Source organism: Macadamia integrifolia, chromosome 2, assembly GCF_013358625.1.
Source record: "Macadamia integrifolia cultivar HAES 741 chromosome 2, SCU_Mint_v3, whole genome shotgun sequence".
Lineage (NCBI taxonomy): Eukaryota > Viridiplantae > Streptophyta > Magnoliopsida > Proteales > Proteaceae > Macadamia > Macadamia integrifolia.
The window spans coordinates 7,323,083-7,348,235 of NC_056558.1; the positions used below are offsets into that span (position 1 = coordinate 7,323,083).

Consider the following 25,153-nt stretch of genomic DNA (forward strand, 5'->3'; position numbering starts at 1 on the left):
ACCATGCTGGGGTAGGGATCACGCAGCCTCGCAGCAAATTAACCTCTTCCCTCCCTCCCATAAAGGATGACCTCAAGGTGAGGAACAAGAGGTCTCGAACTCAATTGAACCCTCTCATGAGAGTTCTTCTTAGCTTTTTACCTGACGTTATGGATTATGATGCGGGATTAACAAACAGCCATATTACCAGATGATTCTCCCCTCCACCAATGAAAACGTCAATTAAGTCATAACCACTACGAAAGTGAGAGTCTTGACTGTTAAGTCTCACTCGGTCCCCCTTAGGTTAATATTCTAAATCTAATTTCAGCATCAATACAAGAAAACTTACTTCCTAAGCATATGGCATTCACCTAAATCACATTCTTAACCACATACTGCCCATCTTCTTATATTTGATACTTCACCTAACCAAATCTCCCTCTTATTGAATGCTGCTTCATCAATCTCATATGAAATGTAAGTTTTACAAGATGATTAATTGGTCAAAATTATGTTTTGCAATTTGAATTCAAGGCCTAAGCTGTAGTCAGATCAACAAAGAAGCGTATGAATTGGGGCTGAAAGAATGGCTCTGAAGAAAATTGAAAGGGAAAAAAGAAGATTACAGTAGCCAACGCAATTTAATTGGGAGAAGGCTTAGTTGAGCTTTGTCAAGCTGTACAGGGACCAGTGGCAGTAGCAACATAGTGCTCACCAATAACTCTTTTAAACATACTCCACAATTCATGAACCAGAATGAACAATAACAATGTTAAAATGGAAGCTAGATAGTTAATTAATGTGTAGTTATTAGGTGAAGATTTGAATACATGACTATCAAAATAATGGAGTGGTGACAAAAAGGACTGCTTTATATTTTAGAAAGTCAACGGTGCATCATCATATGGACAATACCCAAAGGATGTATATCATTTGATCACACATCAGTTCTGAATCATACCTGAAGCTTTCTCACTCAATCATGCAAGAACTGTCATAGTTGACATTTAATGTTGCTACCTCCTCTTTCTCTTGGCAGCCTTCCTCTTTTCCTGGCAAGGAGGATCAATAACTGTATCATGCTCATCTTCAGTGAGTTGCGTAAGCTGTGATAATCCCTCAGTGGCATCAAATGGCTGAAGTGGATCAGGTAAAGCGACTATTGTTGGAACCACCTCATCAGAGAAGGACGTCCCAATTGATACAGTAGGAAGCTCTAAATCTGCCTCAACATAAGATTCTTTGCAATCACCAAATATCTTCTCAAGTGCCCTCTGTTTTGCAATCCATGCTTTCATATATGAAATACTGTAATCGTAAGTCTGCTGCATATGTGCCATGATTGCTGCTGGTGTGATTGACAAGTGCTCTTTGACCATACCCAATATTTTACTGCAAATAAATTCTGCATCTAACTGTGCATGGTCTTGCTCAGAACTTGGGTTGACACAAGTATGGGGCCCTGCGTATTTTGTAATCATAAAACACCCAACACTCTTCTTCAATGGTGCACGAAGTCTCCATGGACATCCTTCATTCTTACACTTCAAGGCCAACAATGATGGAGTTGACTCCAGAACAATGTACTCCCGATGTGCCCTAATAGCATACTCTTTTACAGCGTGTTGTAACTGTTGCTTCGTTTGAAAGATTTGGCCTACATGTAGATTGGCTTCTACATTCTCTAGAACAACTGGAAATCCTGGTACATGGTTACTAGCTACAGCATCATTCACCCAGTCGTTGTTCGTGAACTCATTGGCAGGTGCCTGTTCAACATCAACAAAGTTATTGGTGGAAACTACTACTGATAATGAGCCATTCCCCTCAATCTCATGTTTCTCCCCTACAGGATCCATATCCCTGTCCACATACTCATTTGCAAGGTGGTCATGTGGCACCTCCTCATCCTCATTCCCAGCCTGAGCATGGGCAATTGCTTCTGACATTGAAGTATTTACTTCAGTCCCATTCACTTCCTGTTCACAATCCACCACCACCTCCTCATCTGTGTCCACATGTACATGATGGCAGTGCCCCACCTCTTTGTCCTTATTTGCAACCTGGGCATAGGCGATTACGTCTGACACCACGGTATTTCCCCTAGTCTCATCCACATCTGCAACATGGGCATGGGCCATCTCATCTCCATCTTCATTTGCAGCATGGACAATAGCTTTTGACACTAAGGCATTTCCCTCAGTTTCATTCATTTCCCATTCACAATCTGCTGCCGCCCCCTCATCCACCTCAGATACATGTGCATGGGAATCCTCATCTCTCCCCTCATTTGCAATGTTGACATGCGAACCCTCATCTCCCTCATTTGCAACGTGGGCATGGAAAATCTCATCTCCCTCCCCATTTGCAACATGGGCATGGACGACTTTTTCTGACACTAAAGCATTTTTCTCCGTCTCCCATTCACAATTCACTGTTGCCTCTTCATCCACATTCACAACATGGGCCTGGGACCATTCATCCCCCTCCTCGTCATATGCCATTGTAAGACAATCAAAGGCATCATCACTTCCCCCCACAAAATACTGTTGGGAAGAACACTGAACCAGTCCTATTCCGGATCCAAGACAACCTTCCGTTCCAGTCCCCAAACCGCCAAGTGATGGAGATCCCAAGTTATCAGCATTGCCAAGTGACGGTAGACTGTATCTTTCAGTATCCTTTGAGAGCATCCTGGTGGACAGGGGATCACTCCTTTCATTGTCAATGTGTAAAAGGTATTTCTCCAAGTACAGCTCCACCCCAACAAAAGTCTGTTTTCGACCCAATTCAAGCATAATCTCAGTAGAGTCATCGTCATCTATCTCATAGGCTATGTATCCTCTGGACACTGGAAATCTGCAAATCATCTTAATATCAAATTGCCCCTTGCCATAGCCAGTTATCTCATACATCTTACCTAACAACTCCAAATGACTAGTTGTATTTTTTACCCTAATACCCTTTAGTCTACCACCTTCATAATTTGGGCCCTGTGATCCAGTTATTATCCTCCCATCCCAACGACACATAAGTGTTACCATCTGGTCAACCATATTCTGTCATTGTCAATAAAGAAAGAATGACATGAACAAGTCAAAAACATACTGCCTCAGAAACACCACAAACCATTCACAACATATGTCCATTGACAACAATCAAACCATTGGACAGCCATATCTTTCACAAATACACCAAATCCCATACAAAATTCAACCCCGATTGACAACCATCAACCTGTTATTGTTGGGTCATATCATCTGTGAACATAAAACATATGTCCTACCTAAACCAGATGCCAAACCCCGCATCAATCACCTTACCCAAAAAAGAAAACGAAAATTACTGCTATGTAGGCTCGAAGCCTTGGGCTTTCCAAGGTTTCTCACGAAAAAGAGAGGGGGGGGGGGTTAGAGGATGTGAGCCTCAAAATATGACTTCCCTAGTTCTCATCCCCAGAAATAAAATCACTAAACAATCAAATAAAGCAGATATGGGCCTGAAATTCAGGAATTAACATACCATGGGGGCAGAATGGGCCTAAAACTAAGAAGTGCTATTCTAATATATTTAAAGAAAAAAGAACAACATGATCACAAATCAACCACATTCATTCCATCCACCACATACACAATTAATGAATTAATAGTTATGGAGATGCCTTCATTGGTCAAAACTCATTGATGGACCGTCACACCATACACAGGCTAATATAGTTTTTCTCCATGATAAATACAACACATAGCATCAACAATTTATTGAGTGCCAATGAAGCAGTTGATGGAGACCTAAGGATTTGACATCCCTTCCTCCCTAGTCCCTTCAAAATATATAAACCCAAAACCATCATCATTTCCATAGCAGTAGAAATCAATTGGATTCGGTTTGGATTGGCAGTAGATTGGTTGACCTCACTCTTGATTTCATAAGTACAGGAACATTGCTATTTTACATTTTCTATTTTATCCAAAGCAGTTTTCCTATCTCCATACTTGACCAAAAAAATATTTCACGCAAGACATGTACCATTACTACCTAATGTCGGCCCATTTATTCCCGGAAGAGGAATCAACAACTCGGCTTAGTGCCATTACCAACTCCTAGTGAAGAACAATCTACCATTTCTTTTTCCCATGTTTCTTGATCAAAATTTCAATGTAAGATTCTTGTATTCTCTGAATTTAAGTGGAAATATTGCTCTTCTTTACTGCTCCTGCATGGGTATCTTGAGTTTTCAGCACTAGTATTTGCTTACCTAAATCCTATTAGAGACAAGATTTCGTAGATCTGCTAGTTTCCGGTTATCATCTTTCGTTTTCACTTTACTTTTAGTTGTATTACTTGTTGCTGCACCCATTCTCCTATCAACAATCAGGTTCATTTCTCACAATCTTATTCTCCAGTAAATAACCTCCAAACCTCAGCTAGAACCTGCTCATACAGACCCCAATCATCTCTAATCCAAACACTTGAAGGCCTAGTGATCGGGTTGGTTCTCCCACACTCATTGATTTTCTATTATTGCACAATACAACCTCTCTAAGCTCTCAAATCACTATTAACCTCTATAAACCCTAAACGTTTCCTTTCACAACTATCAACCCAACAAAACTTAACCTTAGTTTTTCTTATATCTATAAGAATCTAGTTTTGTGAACTAAAGAGAAGATATTGTCTGCCCTGAAATACCATCATCAATTGCATTCTAAGGGTTTAATCATTGAATTAGAAGGAAAGCCAAGTCACATTTTTCTCATAATTTAAAGAAGGATAAACAAAATAACCTTTTCAGCTAGAAAAATATAGGTTTGACAAAACACTTCCATTTGAGGTTTTGATTGAAACTCCAATTCAAAAGCTTTATCTATATATGAACAAGATAACTATGGAAGAGCTGGTGAACATTGTTCTGACTCATAGCTCTAAGATAAGCCAGCTTCAACACCGTCTAGATTTACACAACATCATAGAGAAGACTTACACTGACCTCAACATAAAAGGATGAGCCTGGCAATAAGTATGAATATAAGAGACCTATATAAAATTAATAAATAAGCACACCTGAAGGAAACAAAAGCAATCCTCAAACTTCAATCCAAAATGAAAGAAGATAAATGATTACCAATATAGTACAAAATTGGTTGTTCGAGCAGGAGCAAGTTCGAAGACGAGTGAAAACATCGGATATCTCAGAAGTCAGTCGAGAAGGCGTCTCCGTGTAATAGAACTTCAGAGAGCTTAGATGCTTGAAAATAGTTCCAACAGAGAGTCTGAGACACAAAGATCAGCAAATCTCACCGGCTCCAGAACCCTGACCTCAGGATTGGTAATCTGGTGAGTTGAGAAGTATGTTGAGCTCAAATTCACCACCAATCGAGTTCACCAATGAACATCGATTGCCGTATGGGGATGGAGAGAAATGTGACCCGTAGATTGAAGGCCTTCCACTGTTGCAGAGTCATCTCATCTTCCTCAAACTTAACACAGACTGTGTATTGGTCGGAAGGCTTTGAGCTCCATCAGGGAATCGCTGGTTTCCCTCGTTTTCTATCCCAAGTCCCAACTCCAAAGTCCAAACGCGGGCGCGCCGAGGGAATGTGCTGTGAAACAGTTATTAAGACTGAAAGTCTGAAACACCTAAGGTAGAAGAAGGTCAGGAGGTCATGGGATCGATTCTACTTCCTGAAAAATATAAAATAAATGAGACCGAGTTTCCTTTGAATGAATGAACGGCTCTTGATACCATTTGATTGGCAGATTTAATTCACGCTATCGGTACCATAACTGTCTCCGCCAATATGGATACCGCTATGGATCAGCTGTGTTGGGCACTTGGGCTAGATAATCGGACTGTTTTGCTTCTCATCGAGACCTAGGGTTTTTTTTTTTTTTTTGGAAACCTCCCACCAATACTACTAATACGATATTAGTTAAAGGGTTCATCTATTTGTCACCGACTAGGTTACAAATAAAATTTATAACTAGACATTAGATACCCTAGTACATAGTTTAGTTCAATTTTATTAAAGGATAATTGACGCAATTTCATAATATTAATTGACCACTATTAATTGATTTCCTTTCTTCAAATCCATCCCTTTAGTTCAATGGTATATTAGGAAATCCGACCCCAAGATTTCATCCCAATCTTCTTCTTTATTCACTTTCTTGTTTTAACTCTTTCACCAAAAAAACAATCATCTTAACTCATTAAACTAGAGATTGAACTTTCTTTAAAGGAGATCAAGTGTTTCAATAAGGAGATCGAGAAAAGCAATGGTTACACAAGAGAATCGTTGGGTTTGATTTCATATTGCAAGAGTTCAACATATTACTAAGATCATGCATCATCCACATGATTTGTCTTTCTGAATTCCCAGTATTCAAATCTAATTCAAAAAAAGTATATTTAAGTCTGATATCAAGGAAATGATGTGTATGGTAGGAGGATTTATTGTAACATTTACCTATTTTAAATTAGTGATATGAGTGAATTTAGATCTCTCACATAACAATTATGGATTAGTGATATATGTAGATTGCAATAAAAAAATGATTGATTGGTACTACTTTCCTTATTAAACAAGATACTCAAAATACTTACTTTATTCAATCTACACATATTCTACTGCAAACTCAATACCACTTTTCACATAAGAATATAACCATCCCAATGATTTCGGCAATGCTAATTATAGGGATGAGCTAGATCGTATAATATTGTGCTTTAACCAGGCCTAATCCAGCCAACTCAAACCGGCTATGATTTTAACCCTGATTTATATAATTTAATTTAGGACTATCATCCTATCTTTTTATTCGGAATAATGAAATCTAGGTCATGGTTTCTTATGCTCAGAAATCAATATCTATGACCACTAATTCCAATCCAAATCAAGTGATAAGGCGATCTAATTTCCAATTCTTGGTGAAATAACCAATCTGTTTGGAAGAGGCAAAACTAATATTTGATTCACATGTAATTTGTTATAGATTAGGAGTGTGTTTGAAATTTCAAAATAAAATGAAGTTAAATTATAAATAAAGTCATTCATATGGTATAAAAAACAAATAATTAAGAAACATTTCTTAAAGTGTAAATTACAAGAAGTTCTTCTCCACCTGCGAAAAGTGAGTAACCAACACTCTCTTTATTGTTTTTATGACGATAGATTTACATTAGTACCCATAAAATGTAAATTTTTAATAAATTTTTATTCAATTCACTAAAAGTGAAATGACAGTTTAATCCTTAAAGTGGTAAGAATAATGATTATCCATTGATGGACATAAAAGAGAGGTTACAACTTATGTTGTAACCGCCAAAGTGACAAATAGATTAACCCTTAGTTAAATATACATTACCAAAAAAAAAAAAAGATAATAATTAAATATTGGCGTCGGTCACCAGCTGACTCTTAGACGGTTGAAACTAAGGGCCCGTTTGATAACGTTTCTGTCATTTCTGTTTCAAGAAACGGCAGAAACATAAATTTCCATTTTTAGAAACAGAAACGGAATTAAAGGTGTTTGATAAGTCATGTTTTTAGAAGTCGATGGTAACCAGTGAAAGAATTGCCACAAGTCGTTTCCAGAAACGGCGAAACAAGTTCAACTTGTTTCGCCTAGGTTGTTTCTTGAATCATAAATAAGTAAAAATTTCTATTTCTATTTCAAAAAATAAGTGAAACGGAACAGTTTTATCAAACGCTTTTTGCTCTATTTCTGCTGTTTCTGGAAACAGAAACGGTAGAAACGCGTTTCTTGAAACGTTATCAAACGGGCCCTAAGGGTGTCAATAGATTGGCCTAGTCAGGGTTGATCATTTGAAAATCTTATACAGTGAATGCCCGTTTAAGTAAACGAGCTTAGCTTTGAGGGCATGGTACAATTTATAATCGAGCTGTCAATGTCGAGTTTTAATTGGGTCTCAATGGAGGTACAAATCTATTTAAGTTTAAACAGACTCTAAACATGTCTATTCTAAAATTTCTTTTCTTAAGTGGGTTGAAGGCCAAAGTTGCTCCATTTGAACATTAAATCACTATAGTTTTATTCAAAAAATTATCATTGTAGAAGGTGATATAAATTTTTAATAAAGAAGATAAATGATATGAGATTTATGGTTGTTCTTTATTAAAGGGAGTCGAGCTTGGTCGGACATATAGTTGGTTGGTTCGATCAAACGCCTGACAGGCTAGCTACCTGCACCATGAACGTTCGTTTAATAAACGTAAGTCCGACACATTTATTAATCGAGCGAATCTAGGTCGAGCCATAAACATGCTCGATCGGGCCTACCAGTGCAGACTCGGAATTGACACGCTCGTTGAAGGATGTGGATCAAGTCCTTCTTGTACAATGTTTGATCCACACTTGGACTCCATTGAAAATAAAAACTAATTAAAAGAGGAGAGAGATTAAGTGGAGTCTAAGTGTAAATCAAATGGCATACGAGAATCATTCTCGAACGAATTCCTGATCTGGACTTCTAGTTGAAACCATGTTGCCAATGGAGAGGTGATTCCATAGTTTAGATGGTCAATAGGTGGAGTGTAATGAAGACCTAATTGTTCAATCATTTAGTCATTTCACCAAGGAATTTCTCATGGGTGAACAAAAATATTTTGCCAAATAAATAATCCCATGATCTAAATAGTTGAACAAATAATAATACAAAATTTTTGAGTTTTGGAATACTCTCCAACAGTTCTCCCTTTAACCTCTTTTCAATCAGATAGAGATGCTTCTAGGGCTACATGTCTATGTCTAGTTGGAGGGAGAGTTGTTGGAGAGGATCCGGATCCATCTCTCCATCTCTTTCACATGCACAAAATTTACCATATTCGAGTCATGCTTACTTGTAGAAAGCATGAAAAAATGGATCCGGCTCCTCACCATAGAGCCTAGGGAACAAGGAGCCATCCCATGGCTAGGAGGATCCAGGCACGCGTCCCTAGATCACCCCAGTCGTGGGATGGCTCCTTATTCCCTAGGCTCTATGGAGAAGAATTCTATCATAAAAACGTTTCATTCACCCCTACTTCTCTCTTTCAAAAAAATAAATAAATAAAAAGGGAGAGGGATAGGTATGCCGCCGATATCAAGTATGCTAGCGGATAGCACCAATAAGAACACATGATAGAGTATCATTCAAGAAGGATATGGGGGTCATTTCAGAAAAAGGGAAGAGAGAGATAGACACAATGGGTGCTAGCATACTTGATATCGACGGCATACCCAACCTTTTCCCAAATAAAAAATATACTTTTTTTTTTTTGAACTTTAAAGTTTCTATATTTTCTTCGTACATTGAGTTCAGCTAACAGGATGATTCAATCCAGATCATCCTGATTGGAGCTCTTTCTAATATTATTATAGTTGATGGATGTTCCAAAGATAATGTGGGTGGTTCATTTGGATAATATTTTTGCCAAGGATTTGGATATTTAAATCTAACACTAACAAAATGTTGTTGCGTGCAAGAGGGAGCAGGAAAGGCTTCTAAGCAACAAAAGAGATAGAAACATAAAACATTATGGAAAAATGACTATGTTTGGGAGTGTGACGCTTACACCCAGACTCGAGAGGGTGAAATGATTGCCTCACCCGACTGAAAGGTAGAAATTCCCCCCTATTGATGTTTCTTTGTACACTCTCATTGATCCGTCCTAATGCACTGGCCATACTTTCAGATCAAAAGGAGAAATGTGGCAAATGAAAACCAAAAAAAAAAATTGTAACACTTCATTTTTAATTGGTTCCTGGTTCAATATGGGTAAACAACTTGAGCCAGCTCTTGAGAAATGTGACCTAAAAGTCTGAACTACTTCTGGTTGGATTTTGAGCCCAAGCTCGTCATATTATGATAGTCAAAAATGGGGAAAATTACTTAGATCCACTAGAAAAGATAATTTATTACTAGATACGAAGGTCTAAAGTTTATTTTATATTCATTAGTTTCAGGTTTAAAAATATTTACTTAATTATCCAATTAATTATTGTTCATGGAGCCCAAGAAAAAATAAAAATAAATTTTCTAAAATAACCTTCACCTTGGGTAACTTGCATAACGATCGGCTCTCAACTGTTTCCCCAAGTATCGGTAGTTTTATTCATCCTTTTTTTTTTTCTTCATTTTCTTCTCTTTTTCCTCATTGGTTTTTTCTGTCTTCCTTCTTCTTAATCTTCTGCTTAGTGGTTGATAGATTTATCAGATTATCTTTCATGATTTTGTGTAATCTGTTTGTACCTCTTTTTTTTCCCTTCATCTGAAATGATTTCTCCCAGAGGATATTGCAGAACATAAAACAAAACACACAAGAAAGAAAAAAAAAAATTGACAAGAAGAACCCAGAACCAATTCAAGACTATCAGGAACAGAAAGAAGTCGGTTTCATTGGACAACAAGAAACAGAAACAAAGCAAGCAAAGAACTCATAAACCAAATATTAGAACCCTTTGGAGATAAACTCCAAAACGAACCGTTCAGATAAACCAAGACGCCAACAAGAACTCTTAAACCAAATATTAGAAAAAAACACAAATCAGTTCAGAAAGGGTATCCTTTCCTTATCCTCTTCTCCTGCTTCGTTTCCTTGATCTTCTTCTTCTTCTTCTTCTTCTTCATATCTTCTACTTTCTTCTTCAGTTCTGAAAGGGTATCCTCTTCCTTCTTCTCCCTTATGCTTCGTTTCCTTCTGTTTTTTCGGTTTAAGTGAAAGAGGTATGGGGAGACACGGCTTTGGGCATTGGGCGAAAGTTAAAAAAAAAAAAAAAAACAGAGGTTAAGGTTGGGATTATTTTAGAAAATTTGTTTCTACTCTTGCAATCCATGGCCATCAATAATAATTAATTTTGACAATTAAGTAAATATTTTTAAATTTGAAATTAATGAATGTAAAATAAACTTTAAACCTTTTTATTGTAATAAATTATCTTATCTAGTGGATCTAAGTAATTTTTCCTCAAACATAACACTGTCCGAGTGTTCTGGGCGTCTCTTTCCCCTCATGGCCTGTTGAAATCAAGTTTCCCTTGTCACCTAGCAACCCTAATGGTTAATGTGTCCTTGATGGCAGTTCAAATTAGTACTCAAATTTTGTGATATGTCGAGATCTCTACTTATTTCTATTTGTGGTGAATGAGACCCTAATGCAATTTAGATATATGGGTGTAAATGGTTGAAAGACAAAGGGCATGAATCAAAATTACATGGTTGAGATTCAATCTATCCACCAATCATGGTTGAGATTCAATCTATCCACCAATCAATTGACCATATCAGCCCTCCAAGTGGCATATGTCGATGAGTTATTAATGCAAAACTTTCGTGAAGGGATTACATAAAACAATGTTGTGGCCTATGAGATCAATATGTTGAACAAAATTTAGCTATTACCTGAATTGTAGTCAAAGAAATTGAATCTTAAAGGGCATTTTGAAAGATACAAAAACCTAAGAAGGTACTTGTAAACCTTATGGGGAAGTGAATTATTCCATTTCTTTGGCTGCAAGTAACAGTCAAATTTTTTTCAGTATACCCTTCCAAGGACTAGTCTAACGGTATAATCCTCCTCCCCCAGAGTTTTCACCATGAATCTGGTCTAACCTCTGTAAAACCAATTTCTAACCGTTTTGTATCCGGTTTAATCATCGGCCCCAAAAAAAAATGACATTTGGGGGAGAATGGAAAAAAAAAAATCATCTCTAAATTCAAACAGAATGAATCATGAGTCGTAATAAACAAATCAAACCATAGCAACAAAAGATCATAGTTGAGTAGTGACCTGGCAAAGAGAACACCTTAGCAATATATGACCACTTCCATATAGCTTTATGGATCTGATTTATTTCAAGGTTCCCAATTGCCACAACAAAATTATGCAGAAATGTTGCGAAGACTGTTCATAGAACTTTCTAATTCCCCATATATGTATTGCATAGTTGGACGAGATTTTGGATCGGTGTGCAAACATGAAGTTGCAAACATCATTGAGAAAGTCAGATCCTGTGCTTCCAATTGTGTTGGTGGTGGGAGACGTGGGTCTAGCACATCCTTTAGTATTATGTCTTTTGCATGCGGCAATGATAATGTTGACATGAGTTCACCCGGATGTCTTCCCATAATCGTCTCTAGTGTTAGTACACCAAAGCTATAAACATCACATTTTTCCGTCACAACCATTGTATAAGCAAGCTCTGAAGGAACCCAAAAAAAAAAGTCAGTTTTTGCATGTTAGATATATATATATTTATCTCAAGTCGCATGGTGAAATTTTAAATTTTTTTCTTTTTGGTAAAAAAGGATTGAATGGTTCGAAATCATCATCAATGTTCTTAGAATTATTAGCATGGAAAAAGAATGAATATAGTGTAGCTTACCTGGAGCAATGTATCCATATGTTCCTACAAGTATAGTGTGGTTGGATGAATCAGGATTTAGAAATTTGGTATTTCCAAAGTCTGAGACATGAGGCTCGAGATCTGCATCCAACAAAACATTTTTGCTCGAAATATCTCGATGAATTAAAGGTGGTGTGCAGTCATGATGCAAGTAAGACAAAGCATAAGCGACCCCTTTGATGACATTCAAACGTTTCCTCCAATCCAATTCCAATGCTTCCACTTCATTCCCAAGTGAATAAGCTAAGCTTCCTCTTTCTATGTATTCGTAAACTAAGAACTTGCACCTAGGATGAGAGCAAAACCCATGAAATTTCACAATATTCTGATGCCGTATTCTAGTTAACACTTGTATCTCATTGGTGAAGCTCCTCCCATAGGCTTTGTCTTCTGCTACTAGGCGATGAAGCTTTTTCACAGCTACTACTTTCCCTGTAAGCAGCGTTGCTTTATAAACACTCCCACAACCTCCAGTGCCAATGCAATATTTGATGTTAAATTCATCTGTTGCTTCCATAATGTCTCTATATGAAATCTTCTCATCATAATTCCATATGGAAAATATATCTCCATTTTTCTGTGCTCTTGTATTAATGATACAATTTATTGACTTTTGCCTGAAGAGGAACCAACCAGCAACAATTACAAGTGTGACAAGAATGATGCTAGAAACAGAAAGAACAATGGAAATCTTGACTTTAAGCCTTTTCTCTCTGCTTTTCCATGAACAATTACTACACAAACCTTTGTTCATCTTCCATGCTTTCAAAGGAGTTTCAGAAGCTATTTTATCTAGAACAGGACCCTCCAAATCATTGCAAGACAAGTCCAAACCCATGTAAGAAAAATTGAGTTTCCCCATCTGTTCAGGTATTGAACCATGTAGCTTATTGCAGCTGAGATTAAGCAATGTCAACTGTTCCATATCTCCAATTTCCATAGGGATTGAACCAGTAAGCATATTGTTACTCAAGTCCAATAGGCAGAGATTCTTAAGGTTCCCCATTGATGCAGGTATTGAACCAGTTAGCATGTTGTTACTCAGGTTTAGCTGATTCAAAGTTATCATTTCCCCCATTTCGACTGGTACAGAACCAGAAAGGATGTTCATGCTTAGGTCCAACTTGTATAGAGCTTTCAAATTCCCCATTTGTGTAGGTATTAAACCTGAAAGCATGTTACCTCCTATCTCCAACCATTTTAGTCTAGTTAAATTCCCCATCTGTGTAGGTATTGAACCCGAAAGCATGTTATTTCCTAAGCTCAAGTGATTGAGATTTCCCAAATTGTCTATCTGTGTAGGTATTGAACCTGAAAGCTTGTTACTTCCTAGAAGCAACCGATTGAGATATCTCAAATTCATTATCTGTGTAGGTATTGAACCTGAAAGCATGTTTCTTCCTAAGTCCAACTCATTCAGATATCCCAGATTTCCCAACTGTGCAGGTAATGAGCCTGAAAGCATGTTACTACTTAGGTCCAATTTATTCAACTTTCCCAAATTCCCCATCTGTGTAGGAATTGATCCTGAAAGCATGTTACTTCCTAGGTCCAAATAAATGAGATTTCTTAAATTCCCCAACTGCAATGGTATTGAACCTGAAAACATGTTACTTCCTATGTCCAAATAAGTGAGATCTCTTAAATTCCCCAACTGCAAAGGTATTGAACCTGAAAACATGTTACTTCCTAGGTCCAAGTGACTCAGATTTTTCAGCTTTCCTATCTCTTGAGGTATTGAGCCATTGAATCTATTGTAAGAGAGGGAGAGAATGTTGAGGTCGCTTAACTTACCAATGATAGAAAGGATTTTCCCTTGAAACAAATTGTTGTCAAGCTTAACAGAAGAGAGTTTGGACCAGCTGGTTAATAGATATCCATCAATTTCACCACTTATTTCATTACCAGAAACATCCAACTCAAGTAATCTGGTCAAATTAGCTAGTGAAGAAGGAAATTTGCCAGAAATACTGTTTGAATACAGGTAAAGATGGGTGAGTTCAGAAAGCATACCAATGTTTTCAGGGATGGTTCCATACAAGCTATTCGATCCGAGATTCAGGCGAAATAGATTTTGGAAAGAGGAGAAATTCAATTTGTTGAGCTTACCTTGTAGATTGTAAAAAGGTAGATATATCTCTGTTACTCTTCCAGCTTCATTGCAAGTTATCCCATCCCACTTACAAGGGCTTGTATCATTTGCATCCCAAGAACCAGGAAAGTGGGCACCACTGGCTTTCCAATTGAGCAGAGCTTTGGTTTCTGGTGATGATGATGATGATTCAGATGCTACTGCTATAGTTGCAGGGCTTACAATGATCAAAGAAACCCAAACAACAACTATTTTCAATACAAATGTAATGAAGGAAGCCATGTAACAATTTGATCCTGTTTTTGGCTTAATTCTGTACTCTCCCATTGCTACAAAATGATTGATACCAAGGCTTCTCATCTGAACTTTCTTAAGTCAATTTGGGGTCTATAAGGCTCCTTACTCTTGAGTCAAAGTCATCAAGGTCTTTTGCCCCTCCCATAAGGCTAGTTTACTCTTTTGTATAATTGTAATGATCTGTGCCTGGCTCTTTTGTCAAAGTAATCAGGTCTCTGCCCCCTTCCATAAGGCAAGCTAACTCTTTCAAGTATGTCTTGTTCTGATCTGCGCCAAACAGGGCTCAATCTGTTTTTTGCCACTCTATATGAATGTAGAGACTCTCTTTTCATTTTTTTTGCTAATCACACTCTAAATAACACTTCTCAGAAAAGGAAAAAAAAAGTTTTAATTGTCACATGAGAATCAATTTCACATTATCCCACTGCCATTGGTGAACATGGTCTTAAAAGATGAAAGAGGAGGGTTATAGATGAGAAAAATACTCCTTCCACCATTTGGGTTGATTTATACCTAGAAGAAATATAATCTCTAGGTAGAGGGTTCCCTGAAACGCAGTATGGCCTTGGAGCCAACGTGGGGGTCAATGAGAGCGCGCACAGAAACTTCAACAAGGATAGGATTTTCACCTTTCATGAGGGGTGGGGAGGTCATTTGGTCCCCTCTATGTTTGGGCACAGGGGCCATGCTGCCTTTCAGAAATCTTTTTTCCTATTCTTTTATTTCATAAATAGCAAACTTTTTAACTAGAACTGGTCCAAAGTTGGACTTCTATTTACAAAGGAGTTTCAAGATATCCCAATAACTCAACTAGATCTAAACTGGCCCTATTTTTGTAATTAGCAGAGAGTTCATTGCTGAGTATCCAGATCCTCTTTAACCCTCCAGCATGCATTTGATGACTGGGAGAACCTCTAAGAGTGAAAGGATCCCCCAACCATTAGACACACGTGTAGGGGCTGGGGGATTGGAGAGAATCTGATAACCCCACTTACCACTTGTTTAACAGAAATTTTAATTAAAGGAGACACAGAAAGCTTTTCTGGTTAGAGGAGAAAGTTTTTCCAGCTCTTTCCAAAAGAGCTGCTCCTCCTTCTCCGAACTTTTTTCTAATAAAATCGTAGTTCCCAAAAAAAAAAAAAAAAAATAAGAACATGAAGATTCTGGTAGGAAATCAATTATATTAGATTAAATACAAAGGGGGTGAATTAAAATTACATAATTGAGTTTTTTTTTTTTTTTTTTGGGTAAACTAAAAAGGGTTTCACTCCATGGTAGTGATCATAGCCCCCAAAACAAGCCCTCATATGGTAAGCAGCGTTTTCACAACACCAATGGGTGACAGTGGGCATGCCAAGACTCAACCCACAACCAACCGACTCGATCAATGATGGGTTGAGGACATTTTCACCACTAGGCTACCAACCCCATTGGTACACAGTTGAGATTCAATCCATCTCAAAACCTATACTACAAAAACACTTCACTTCCGTGATGGGACCACGTAAAACATTGTTGTGGGTCCCATGTCTCTCTCTCCAGCCCTGCCTGCTGCCCATATGAACCCGGTTCAACTTTCATAAAACCAATTCCTAACCATTTCAGTTTCGGTTTAACCGAATCATCGGCCCAAAAACATACATTGAAAGAGAATGAGATAAAAGAACTTTTCTTTACTCAAATGGAATGAATCGATCATGAATGATGCTAAACAAATCAAACCACATAAACAAAAGGTTCAAGTTGAGTAGTGCCCCGGCAAAGTGGACAGGTTTGTGACAATTTCAACCACCGGTTTAGACACAGTTCATGAAATCTATGGCAGCACTCAGGCACCACTCTCCATGATATTGCCTCTGCCTCTCCCTTCTCCTTTCCCTCTCCCTCCCCCTCTGCCTCTGCCTCTGCCTCTGCCTCTGCCTCATCTTCCTCAGCCTCCTCCAAGCAAATTGGGCAATCTTTATTCAACCCACCTTTTCCATTTTCTCTATACAGTACCTGAAGCTGTAGTTGTTCTTGTTGTTGTTGCCTTGGCTGCCCTGAAACTCTAACTGGAAGAACCGGCGACTCCGAAGCTGAATCGGATCCTCTTATCTTTTTAATGTATATGATTCCAATATGGATTAAGCACCAAAAGATACAGTAAATTACTGGCAAAATTGGCACAAGGATGAAGGGTAAGGCAGGTCCTTGGTAATCCTGGGAGGAATCATCTGATGATTCTGAAGAAGGAGAAGAAAAAGGAGGAGAGACAGGAGAGTCCATTCCTTACTTGAGCTGAATAGGAAATTAAAAGACACAACCATATACTACTTATGTAAGCTCCATTGCATCTATGGATTGAGTCCTCCTTTCATTTCATGGAATTTAAATGCATGGGGCATGCCCTAACTGGACCTGTCTAAGAATGAAGACATGTTCCATGGTTGTTAATATAAAGGGAAAAATAAATAAATAAATTAGAAAAAGTGATATATGTGACTTCACCAACTCTCTAATTAAACCCAATCCCACAAGAAAAAGTTTCATCAACTAATCTCATTTTAATTATTTATTCATATTCTGATAATGACAACAGGTAAATTCTTTTTTTGGTGAAATTTGCACTACCATGCAATTAGTTGTTTTTAGTGCAACCAATAAGAAATAATTTCTTTTATTTAATATACAGGAAAAATAATCACCACGACATCAGACTACTATTTCATTTGTACATGGGTTTGTATATAAATTTTTTTCTTTTACTCCAATAATGTGGACCTTATGTAGATAATATTGTTTTCTATACTGCCATTAGTGCAACGTACAAATATTAGTTTATATGATTATATAAGTTAGTCATTGTCACAATATCACTTAATAGCTAGCATGATTTTCTTAATTGGTTAAATTTTTATTAAGAATTTTATTTTATTTTTTTTTTTTTTTTTTTTAAGGAGGACTTTGTTCCATAGTGTAGTGCATATACCCGGACATATAGGGGAAACAAATCCCCGCCACACAATGAAAAGTGGAGGTGCTCATCCTATTGATTCTTCTAGATATGCTCTCATTGGCCCACGCCTTGGTGCGGGAGTCACACTCTCCGGCAAAGAATTTATAAATATATATATATATACCTAATTTAAATTATTCTGTTTTTTTCATGATAGTGGGACCATAGCATGGACGGTAGCCCATACCACTGAGTATCTAGTTAGTAATTAAAAGAACCAAATGGGGTTATTATTCTAAATTGGTTTTTGGAGTTGAAAAGGATGATGGTTTACTATAGTTTATCATCTCTTTAAAGACTCGCTTGCTTATAAAATGGATAGAGTGGAGTAAGAGATTAAGACCAAATCCACTTTTGTTTAATCAAATCATTCATCTTACTTGTCGGAATCATTTATATTTTATACTAACCATCTTAATGTATCTCTCATATTTTTTCTTATTCTTTTTTGGTTGGAAATTTATTCATCCTAAGGGGAAAAAATGTTTACAATAGGTATAAACCTCCACTAGAAAAGCTGAGACCCGCAGTGGGTCCAAAGAGCCCACCTAGCTTATACCATGAGCAAGAAAGTTATCCTGTTCACAGATAAGATGAAAACCACAAAAAATAAATAAATAAAGACTTTCTTGTTTACCTTTAAATCACTAATAGGAAACATATTAATACCATCTACCAAAACCATTTGCAGTCCCTACGTGATTATGAGTAGGTTGGATCCTCCTCAACCAGCTGTACCTTTCAACCCTATCTGCTCACACCATCCATGGGGCATGGTGATCAATCACCTTTGAGGTATACTTGACAAAAGTGTAAAGATAATGATAATAATATAATGATAAATTACTTCTAAATTATTTAAAAATCACTCTTAATTTAAAGAACTTTCAAGAATAAGATAAGAAGCAATAAAAAGAAGAGTATAATGCAAATGACACCTATTGCATAAATCATGTAGCCAAGCTTGAGAACATAAAATAGGGAGTGAATAGAAGAGAGCACATGGAATTTTCGCACCCAATAGTCATGTGATGAATTTCATCCCTAATGGAGTTTGCCGAGAAAATTTCAACACGTGAAAAGCTACATTATTAAATTGGACTATTAAATTTGAGAAAGAAAGCTACTCAAATATCACTGCATTTTTTTTTTTTTAATATCAATCAAATACCCATATGATCAAATTTGGCAAAGTCGTCAAAGTAGTTAAGACTTCTCCAGATTTGGCAAAGTGTGTTATTTTGTTTTCTTGCCACAAAGTATTGTATATAAGCACTTTGACGATGATTCAGCATATATTGTAGTGATGGATACACATCACATCTGTATATTTAATAGAAAGGGGAGTTAAGTTAGAGCCAAGGCTTTGCCGTCCCTGCAAGAGATCAAGAAGTGCCACTGTTTATCTATTTTAGTTTGTAAAATAATAGAAAATTAATAAAATTTATTTTTCATAGTAAGATACCTAATTTCATTGATTTAAATACTTTTAAAATTATTTTTTTTGGGAAAATTTTAGTTTTTTCCTCTTGATTTTAAATTTTAAGATTCCATCGGGTTAGACAATTTAGATCAAGAATCCACAGAGGCTGATTCCATGTTCAATTATGGGTTCTTGAACCTTGTATCTACATGAACAAGTTTCTCAATATGTCATTCGAAAATTTTAGATCAATTTTAATTTTCCATGTGGAGATGTGAAATTTTCAAAACTGGTTAAAAATCAACTTTGACCATTTTTTAGTAACTTCAATTTGACTACTTTGATTATAAGGATAAAAACCCTAACAATGTAATTCACATCTATTATAGAGATAGAGACCCAAAATTTGACACATGCTAAGAAAAGGAAGAGGTTTTCTATCTATTGGTTACTTTGATGACCAGCTGAGGCTTCCATGCAGTCAATTGAAGGTGGAATGTGAAAGAACATTGTCAACCCCTTTCTTGCTCTTTTGCTTGAATTTTTCTCCATATATTTCTTAATAAAGTGTAGAAACTCCAGCTCCAACTATTTAATGTCAACTTTAATTTGAATAATTAATATTTTCTTTTCTTTTTTATTTCAAATAAAGAAATGTCTAAATGATACCTTTTTACTTATATTTTGTAGGTATATTAAGAACATATAACTTTCTTTCGACTATTTATTATTTTATATTTACAAGTTCTTTAAGGAGCGAAACAAGATTTTTAAAGTTAAATTAACTTGTTATGATGTCATTATTTAAAATTACTATTGTGTTGCACATTTTTCGTGTACACATTTATAATGATAGATTTATTTGGAAAAAAAAAAAATCAAATTTGACATGACATTCATCTAAGAAATTTCTCATATAATTTATCATATGAATGACCATCAAATGCCCTCTATTGCACCATACATAAGGGTTGCAAGGGTCAATCAGGGCCAATGTCCAACCCTATCAAGGGCAACCAAGGTTGGGTTGGGTTAGACTGGATTGAGCTCAACAAATGGCTTTAATGAGCTCAACAAGGATGGCATTAGGCTGAGTCAAAGTGGCCTAGGGTTTAAAAACCCTACTTCGAATTCACGTAATAATTAGGTTTTAAGAACATGCATATTATTCTGTGAATTTTTAAGCTATCCTTTGAAATTGGGGACGAATTACGATTGCCACTGTTTCCTCTCTTAACCAATAAAATAGTAGAAGACCAATGAAACCCTTCTCCTGTAGCATTATTCCCAAATTTATTGAATAAAAAACTCCTAAAAATCAATGATTTGAGAAAATATTTGTTTCTTCTTTTCAACTCAAATTTCTAGGGTTCCGGCTGGGATCGGATCAGTAAAAACCGATCCCATAAGATCATACTATCTGCAACTTGTACATGAACCAGATTGCCTTTGGCACAACACTTGATTAGATGGTCATTTCTGTGGCAGGGTTGTAGTTCATGGTATCGGTCATCGTCTATGTGATATCAATATCAGTTCGTATGGGGCTGATATTAGATTAAAAAATCGTTTTTTTTTTACTAAACTAGGGTTCAAGTTTTTTTTTATTATTATTATTAAACTAGGGTTCAAGTCAAATTACCGATATCTAATATCAAACACAGCCGATACAATACGAATTAACCAATATATCTCATCCGATACCGATTCCTAAAACCCTGCTGATTGGTGGTGTAGCTGTGTAGAGGTATAAGACTCTTGACCTCTACAGACCTTTACATACATAGTTATAAAGTTCTACATATATATAGAGAAGGGTAGTGTGGATTCTCACTTCATCACCCTTGGAGATATATGGGCCCTTAATGGAGTCTTCATCACAACCTCAAAATTTTTCATCTCTGACAAGTCAACATCTTCTCCATCAACAGCCATCCATTTGAAATCTTTGACCAGATTAGCTACAAAATACTCTAGAAGAAGCAATGCCAGGTTATATCCAGGGCAAATCCTCCTCCCCACACCAAAGGGCATCATCTTTATCCCCTTCTTCCCTGTTACATCAAATCCCTCTCCACTTAAAAACCTATCAGGCCAGAACTCCATTGGATTCTCCCACACTTTTGGCTCCCACCCCATCTCTGCTATATTGAAATACACATTAGCATTCTTAGGTATCACATGGCTGTCTAAATGAAAATCCTCCGTGACAGTATGTGACAGCCCAAAGTGGAGTGGAGGATGCCGCCTTAACCCTTCTAATATCACTGCCTTCAAATAAGGCATCCTCTGCAAATCATCCTCTGTGATCTCTTCATCTTCTCCCAAAACCCTCATGATTTCTCAATATAGCTTTGCTTGGATATCTTGATGCTTCACTAGGTTGGCCATGATCCATTCCATTGCCGTCGCTATTGTGTCAGTACCTGTAGAAAATGAGAAACTAATGCGATGTAGATAAGAATGCAAATAATCATACAACACACACAAAAGATTTACGTAGTTCGGGAAGATTGTTCACACTCACAGTGATATGAGATCCCTTTCACTATCCATGGAGAATAGTGTTATGATTGCTCGTCATTACACAATATTAATTCATAGCTCGAAACCCTATATATGTAGCCTAAAAAAATTCTTGGAGGTGAGGACCTGCCCATTCGAGGCCTCAATAATGAAAGTAATACACAAGGTGGGCCGATTACTCTAGGCCTCTCAACAGGTCTTTCGAAATCAACTTACAAATGCAACAACACACACAAAAGATTTACATAGTTTGACAAAATTGCTTACATCCAAGAGTGAGATGAGATCCCCTTCACTATTCAAGGAGAATAGTGTTATGGTTGCTCATCATGACACAGTACTAATTTATAGCAAAACCAGGTATAATCGTGGAAAAAATTTCACTGCTACCCGGGTTGCAGCCAAGTAGCTGCAATCCCATGCTAGCAGCCAAAGAAATGGAATAATTCACTTCCCGAAGGTTCACAAATACCCTCTTAGGTTATAATATTTTCCAAAATACCAGCAGCAAAATTGCATCTCTATATTGTAGCCTAAAAAATATCTTAGGGGTGAGCATCCACAAAAATTTGGCTGCTACCCGGGTTGCAGACAAGTAGCTGCTACCTGGGGTTGCAGCCTGCTGACAGCCAAAGAAATGAACAATTCACTTTCCCCTAGGGTTCACAAATATCCTCATAGGTTATAGTATTTTCCAAAATACCCTTTTAGATTCCATTTCTTTGGCTGCCACTGGGGTTGCAACTACTTGGCTGCAACCCGGGCAACAGCTAAATTTCATCCGTTCGAGGCCTCAATAGTTAAATAATGTATTGGAGAATGCAAGCGATAGAATACAAGACATCATATGACCTGCATTCAGAAACTCAAAGCATAAGGTTCTCAGATCATCCTCATTGAGGTTCCTTCCTTCCTGAATCTTTAACAGTGTATCAACATATGATACAAGGAACTCATCAGTATTGTCATGGTGATTCTCCTTTCCTTCAATCTGGGCTCTTATCAATGTGGTGAGAACTCTTATAAGGTAGTTTTGCAGATTGAGTAGTTCCTTCTGCAACTTCCTAAAGATTATCTTCCCCAAATTTGGCATGTAGGTCAGGATTCTGAATCTACTGAAATTAACAGAGAATGTTCTCTGAGAAGCTTCGACCTTTTTGATAACCTCCTCATCAAATTTTTGGCCGAAACACATGAAAAATACCAGAGAAAAGATGGAGTGACGAAGGTGGGTGGTAACAGAAATGGTTTTGTCAAATTCAGATTGTTCTTTGAGCTTGCTGATAAGTTTTTGCAAGACCAACTTGCGAGTGTTCTTGTAGCTGTTGAACATGAAATAGAGAGGGTTAGATCTCATCAGTTTTGGATCTTAGCCAGTTCCAGATCCAAGCCCAGGAGTGAAATAGGGTCGGGTTGAGCCAGGTTTCTTAAAACCCAAGCCCAACCCTGCATCCTTTAAATTGGGCTTGAGCCCGGCCAAGGGCCTGAAAAAATTCAATCATAATCCGCCCTGGGTTGGGTCGGGTTCTTACATACATCTAATGCAAGACATCATTCTAACATATATTATGTTACAATGTGTATATATATTATAATAATATATCCAACTAACGAGATATATATATATATATATATAAAATCATGGACTCAGGGTTAAAAGTCAAGGTTGGGTACCTGATACAGGGTTGGGGTTTTTCAACTCTAACCCGCCCTCAAGATCAAAAAACTTGGCCCAAGCCTTATTCGGGCTCAGGATTGGTTAGGGCGGATTCGGGTTATCAAGGCCAAACTTTCACCCCTAGCCCAGATCATACATGTTAAGAATACTTCGGAAAATTTTAGGAATTTTGGGGATTTTTCACTTTCATTGGCTGTGAGATTCCCCTGGATTTCAGATCTTCTCCAGGTTCAGAGCATTGAAGGAAATCAATCTTAGCTTTGATGGATCAGCACTGGGTAACCCAGGTCCTACTGGTTCTTAATGTGATGTTTATAGAGAAAACAAGGATTGCCATATCTGAAATTTGGCCTTTTTTTGGGCAGAGCAAATCTACCTTTGGCAGAGGACTGGGCTGCTGCTCTACAATGCTTAGTTCTGACTTATATGAAGAAGGGGGCTACTTTGATTAGTAGTTAGAAGGAGATTCCCAGTAGTTATGGATATTATTGGTAATCATCAAAAGAACTTCTTCGGAGTTCTATTGCAGGATTAATAACTGATCCAAGAAGATTGGTGAGGCATTTTGAAGCAGAAAAGGTCACACTCATGGATTGATTTAGCTTCAAATGTTTTGACTACGTTGGAAGGGGGGAGATGAGACCTAAAATCAAACATGGATTAATATCAAAGTTGAAACACCAAAGCCCTAACCTTTTTCATAGCTGAAATCATACCTCTTCAGCCGAGAAGGGTGGAGGATCTCAGAGGTGAGGTTCCGACGGAGGAGCCGCCAGTATGGCCCATAAGGAGAAGCGCTGATGGCTCTTGGCTTCCAGGTAGTAGCAGATTGATTTAGCGCATGCAGGCGATCAGCAAAGATGGCTTCATTCTGGATGAGGGCTTGATGAGCAAGGGAATGGCTGTTAATGAAAATGTTGGGTTGGGAGCCAATTGGGACAGTGAAGATGGGGCCGTACTTGACATAGAGCTTGGAGAGGATTGGCTCGAGATCTAACAAGCTCTCACGAAGCCACAGGAAGTTGCCTATGACGAGTACTATCCAAGGGCTTGGTGGGCATCTGGGATTTGATTTGTGTGAGAGGAAATCAAAGAGAAACTTTAGGGCAGCACAGAGGCATAGAGTGGTGAGGAGGATGACCCGGATCTCCATGTGAGATTCTCAGAGAGAGATGATACTTTGTAAGCTTCTTTAGGCTTATAGTGGATGACTGGATGATCATATCTCTCCGATGTCTTTGTTGGTTCCTAAGAATAGTGCAGAAGTCCTATTATGTACAATAGTCCTTGTCGCCTTTTTTTCAGGTGTAGCGCGTGACAATTATATTATCATTTTGGAGAAAAGAATGTTATCCGGTCGCTTGCGAAATGACCATCTCACCCCTTCCTTGATGGATGTCTGTAGTGTTCTTTCCCTAACATTTTTTTTGTTGGTTCATGGCAAAGAGGGCGATTGTCACACTTCCCAATCTTACATTTGAGGTTGAGTCCTCTAGGGGTGTCAATTCGTGGCCCGACCCAACTAAATCAATCGGGACCGACCTTTTATAGACCGGCCTAGCCCAGACCGTTTATTAAATGTGTCAAGCTTGAGCTCGGCCCGTTTATAAATGGTCGGTCTCGGTTTTGCTACTTGGACCGTCGGGCGCCCGACCGAGACCGGCCTATTGTTCACCGATTTGGCCCGATCCTTTAATGATTGTAGAATACCTATTTTACCCCCCAAATTAAAGAATAAAAACTAAAAAGTAAAGA

General features: G+C 37.6%; 4 protein-coding genes across 5 annotated transcripts; all 4 read right to left on the reverse strand.

Annotated features, from left to right (window-relative positions):
• Positions 1 to 754: 754 nt before the first annotated feature.
• Positions 755 to 5,633, reverse strand: LOC122089255. Of its 2 annotated transcripts, none has more exons than XM_042658848.1 (2): positions 5,105 to 5,633; positions 755 to 3,026 (listed from the first exon to the last, which is right to left on the reverse strand). In XM_042658848.1, exon 2 carries the CDS (start codon positions 3,024 to 3,026, stop codon positions 999 to 1,001), a length of 2,028 nt encoding a protein of 675 aa, XP_042514782.1. In that variant the 5' UTR covers positions 5,105 to 5,633; the 3' UTR covers positions 755 to 998. The 2 variants fall into 2 exon arrangements, with proteins under 2 accessions (XP_042514782.1, XP_042514774.1); XM_042658840.1 differs by having other exon boundaries at positions 755 to 3,041.
• A 6,148-nt stretch (positions 5,634 to 11,781) lies between these two features.
• Positions 11,782 to 14,823, reverse strand: LOC122090246 (probable leucine-rich repeat receptor-like protein kinase At1g35710). The gene is made up of 2 exons (XM_042660047.1): positions 12,367 to 14,823; positions 11,782 to 12,183 (listed from the first exon to the last, which is right to left on the reverse strand). The coding sequence occupies exons 1-2, from the start codon at positions 14,804 to 14,806 to the stop codon at positions 11,864 to 11,866; spliced, it is 2,760 nt and encodes a 919-aa protein (XP_042515981.1). The 5' UTR covers positions 14,807 to 14,823; the 3' UTR covers positions 11,782 to 11,863.
• A 6,050-nt stretch (positions 14,824 to 20,873) lies between these two features.
• LOC122072297 (cytochrome P450 89A9-like) lies at positions 20,874 to 24,624 on the reverse strand. The gene is made up of 2 exons (XM_042636885.1): positions 24,115 to 24,624; positions 20,874 to 21,620 (listed from the first exon to the last, which is right to left on the reverse strand). The coding sequence occupies exons 1-2, from the start codon at positions 24,549 to 24,551 to the stop codon at positions 21,614 to 21,616; spliced, it is 444 nt and encodes a 147-aa protein (XP_042492819.1). The 5' UTR covers positions 24,552 to 24,624; the 3' UTR covers positions 20,874 to 21,613.
• Positions 21,025 to 21,531, reverse strand: LOC122057280 (cytochrome P450 89A2-like). The gene has a single exon (XM_042619337.1). It carries the CDS (start codon positions 21,529 to 21,531, stop codon positions 21,025 to 21,027), a length of 507 nt encoding a protein of 168 aa, XP_042475271.1.
• Positions 24,625 to 25,153: the final 529 nt, after the last annotated feature.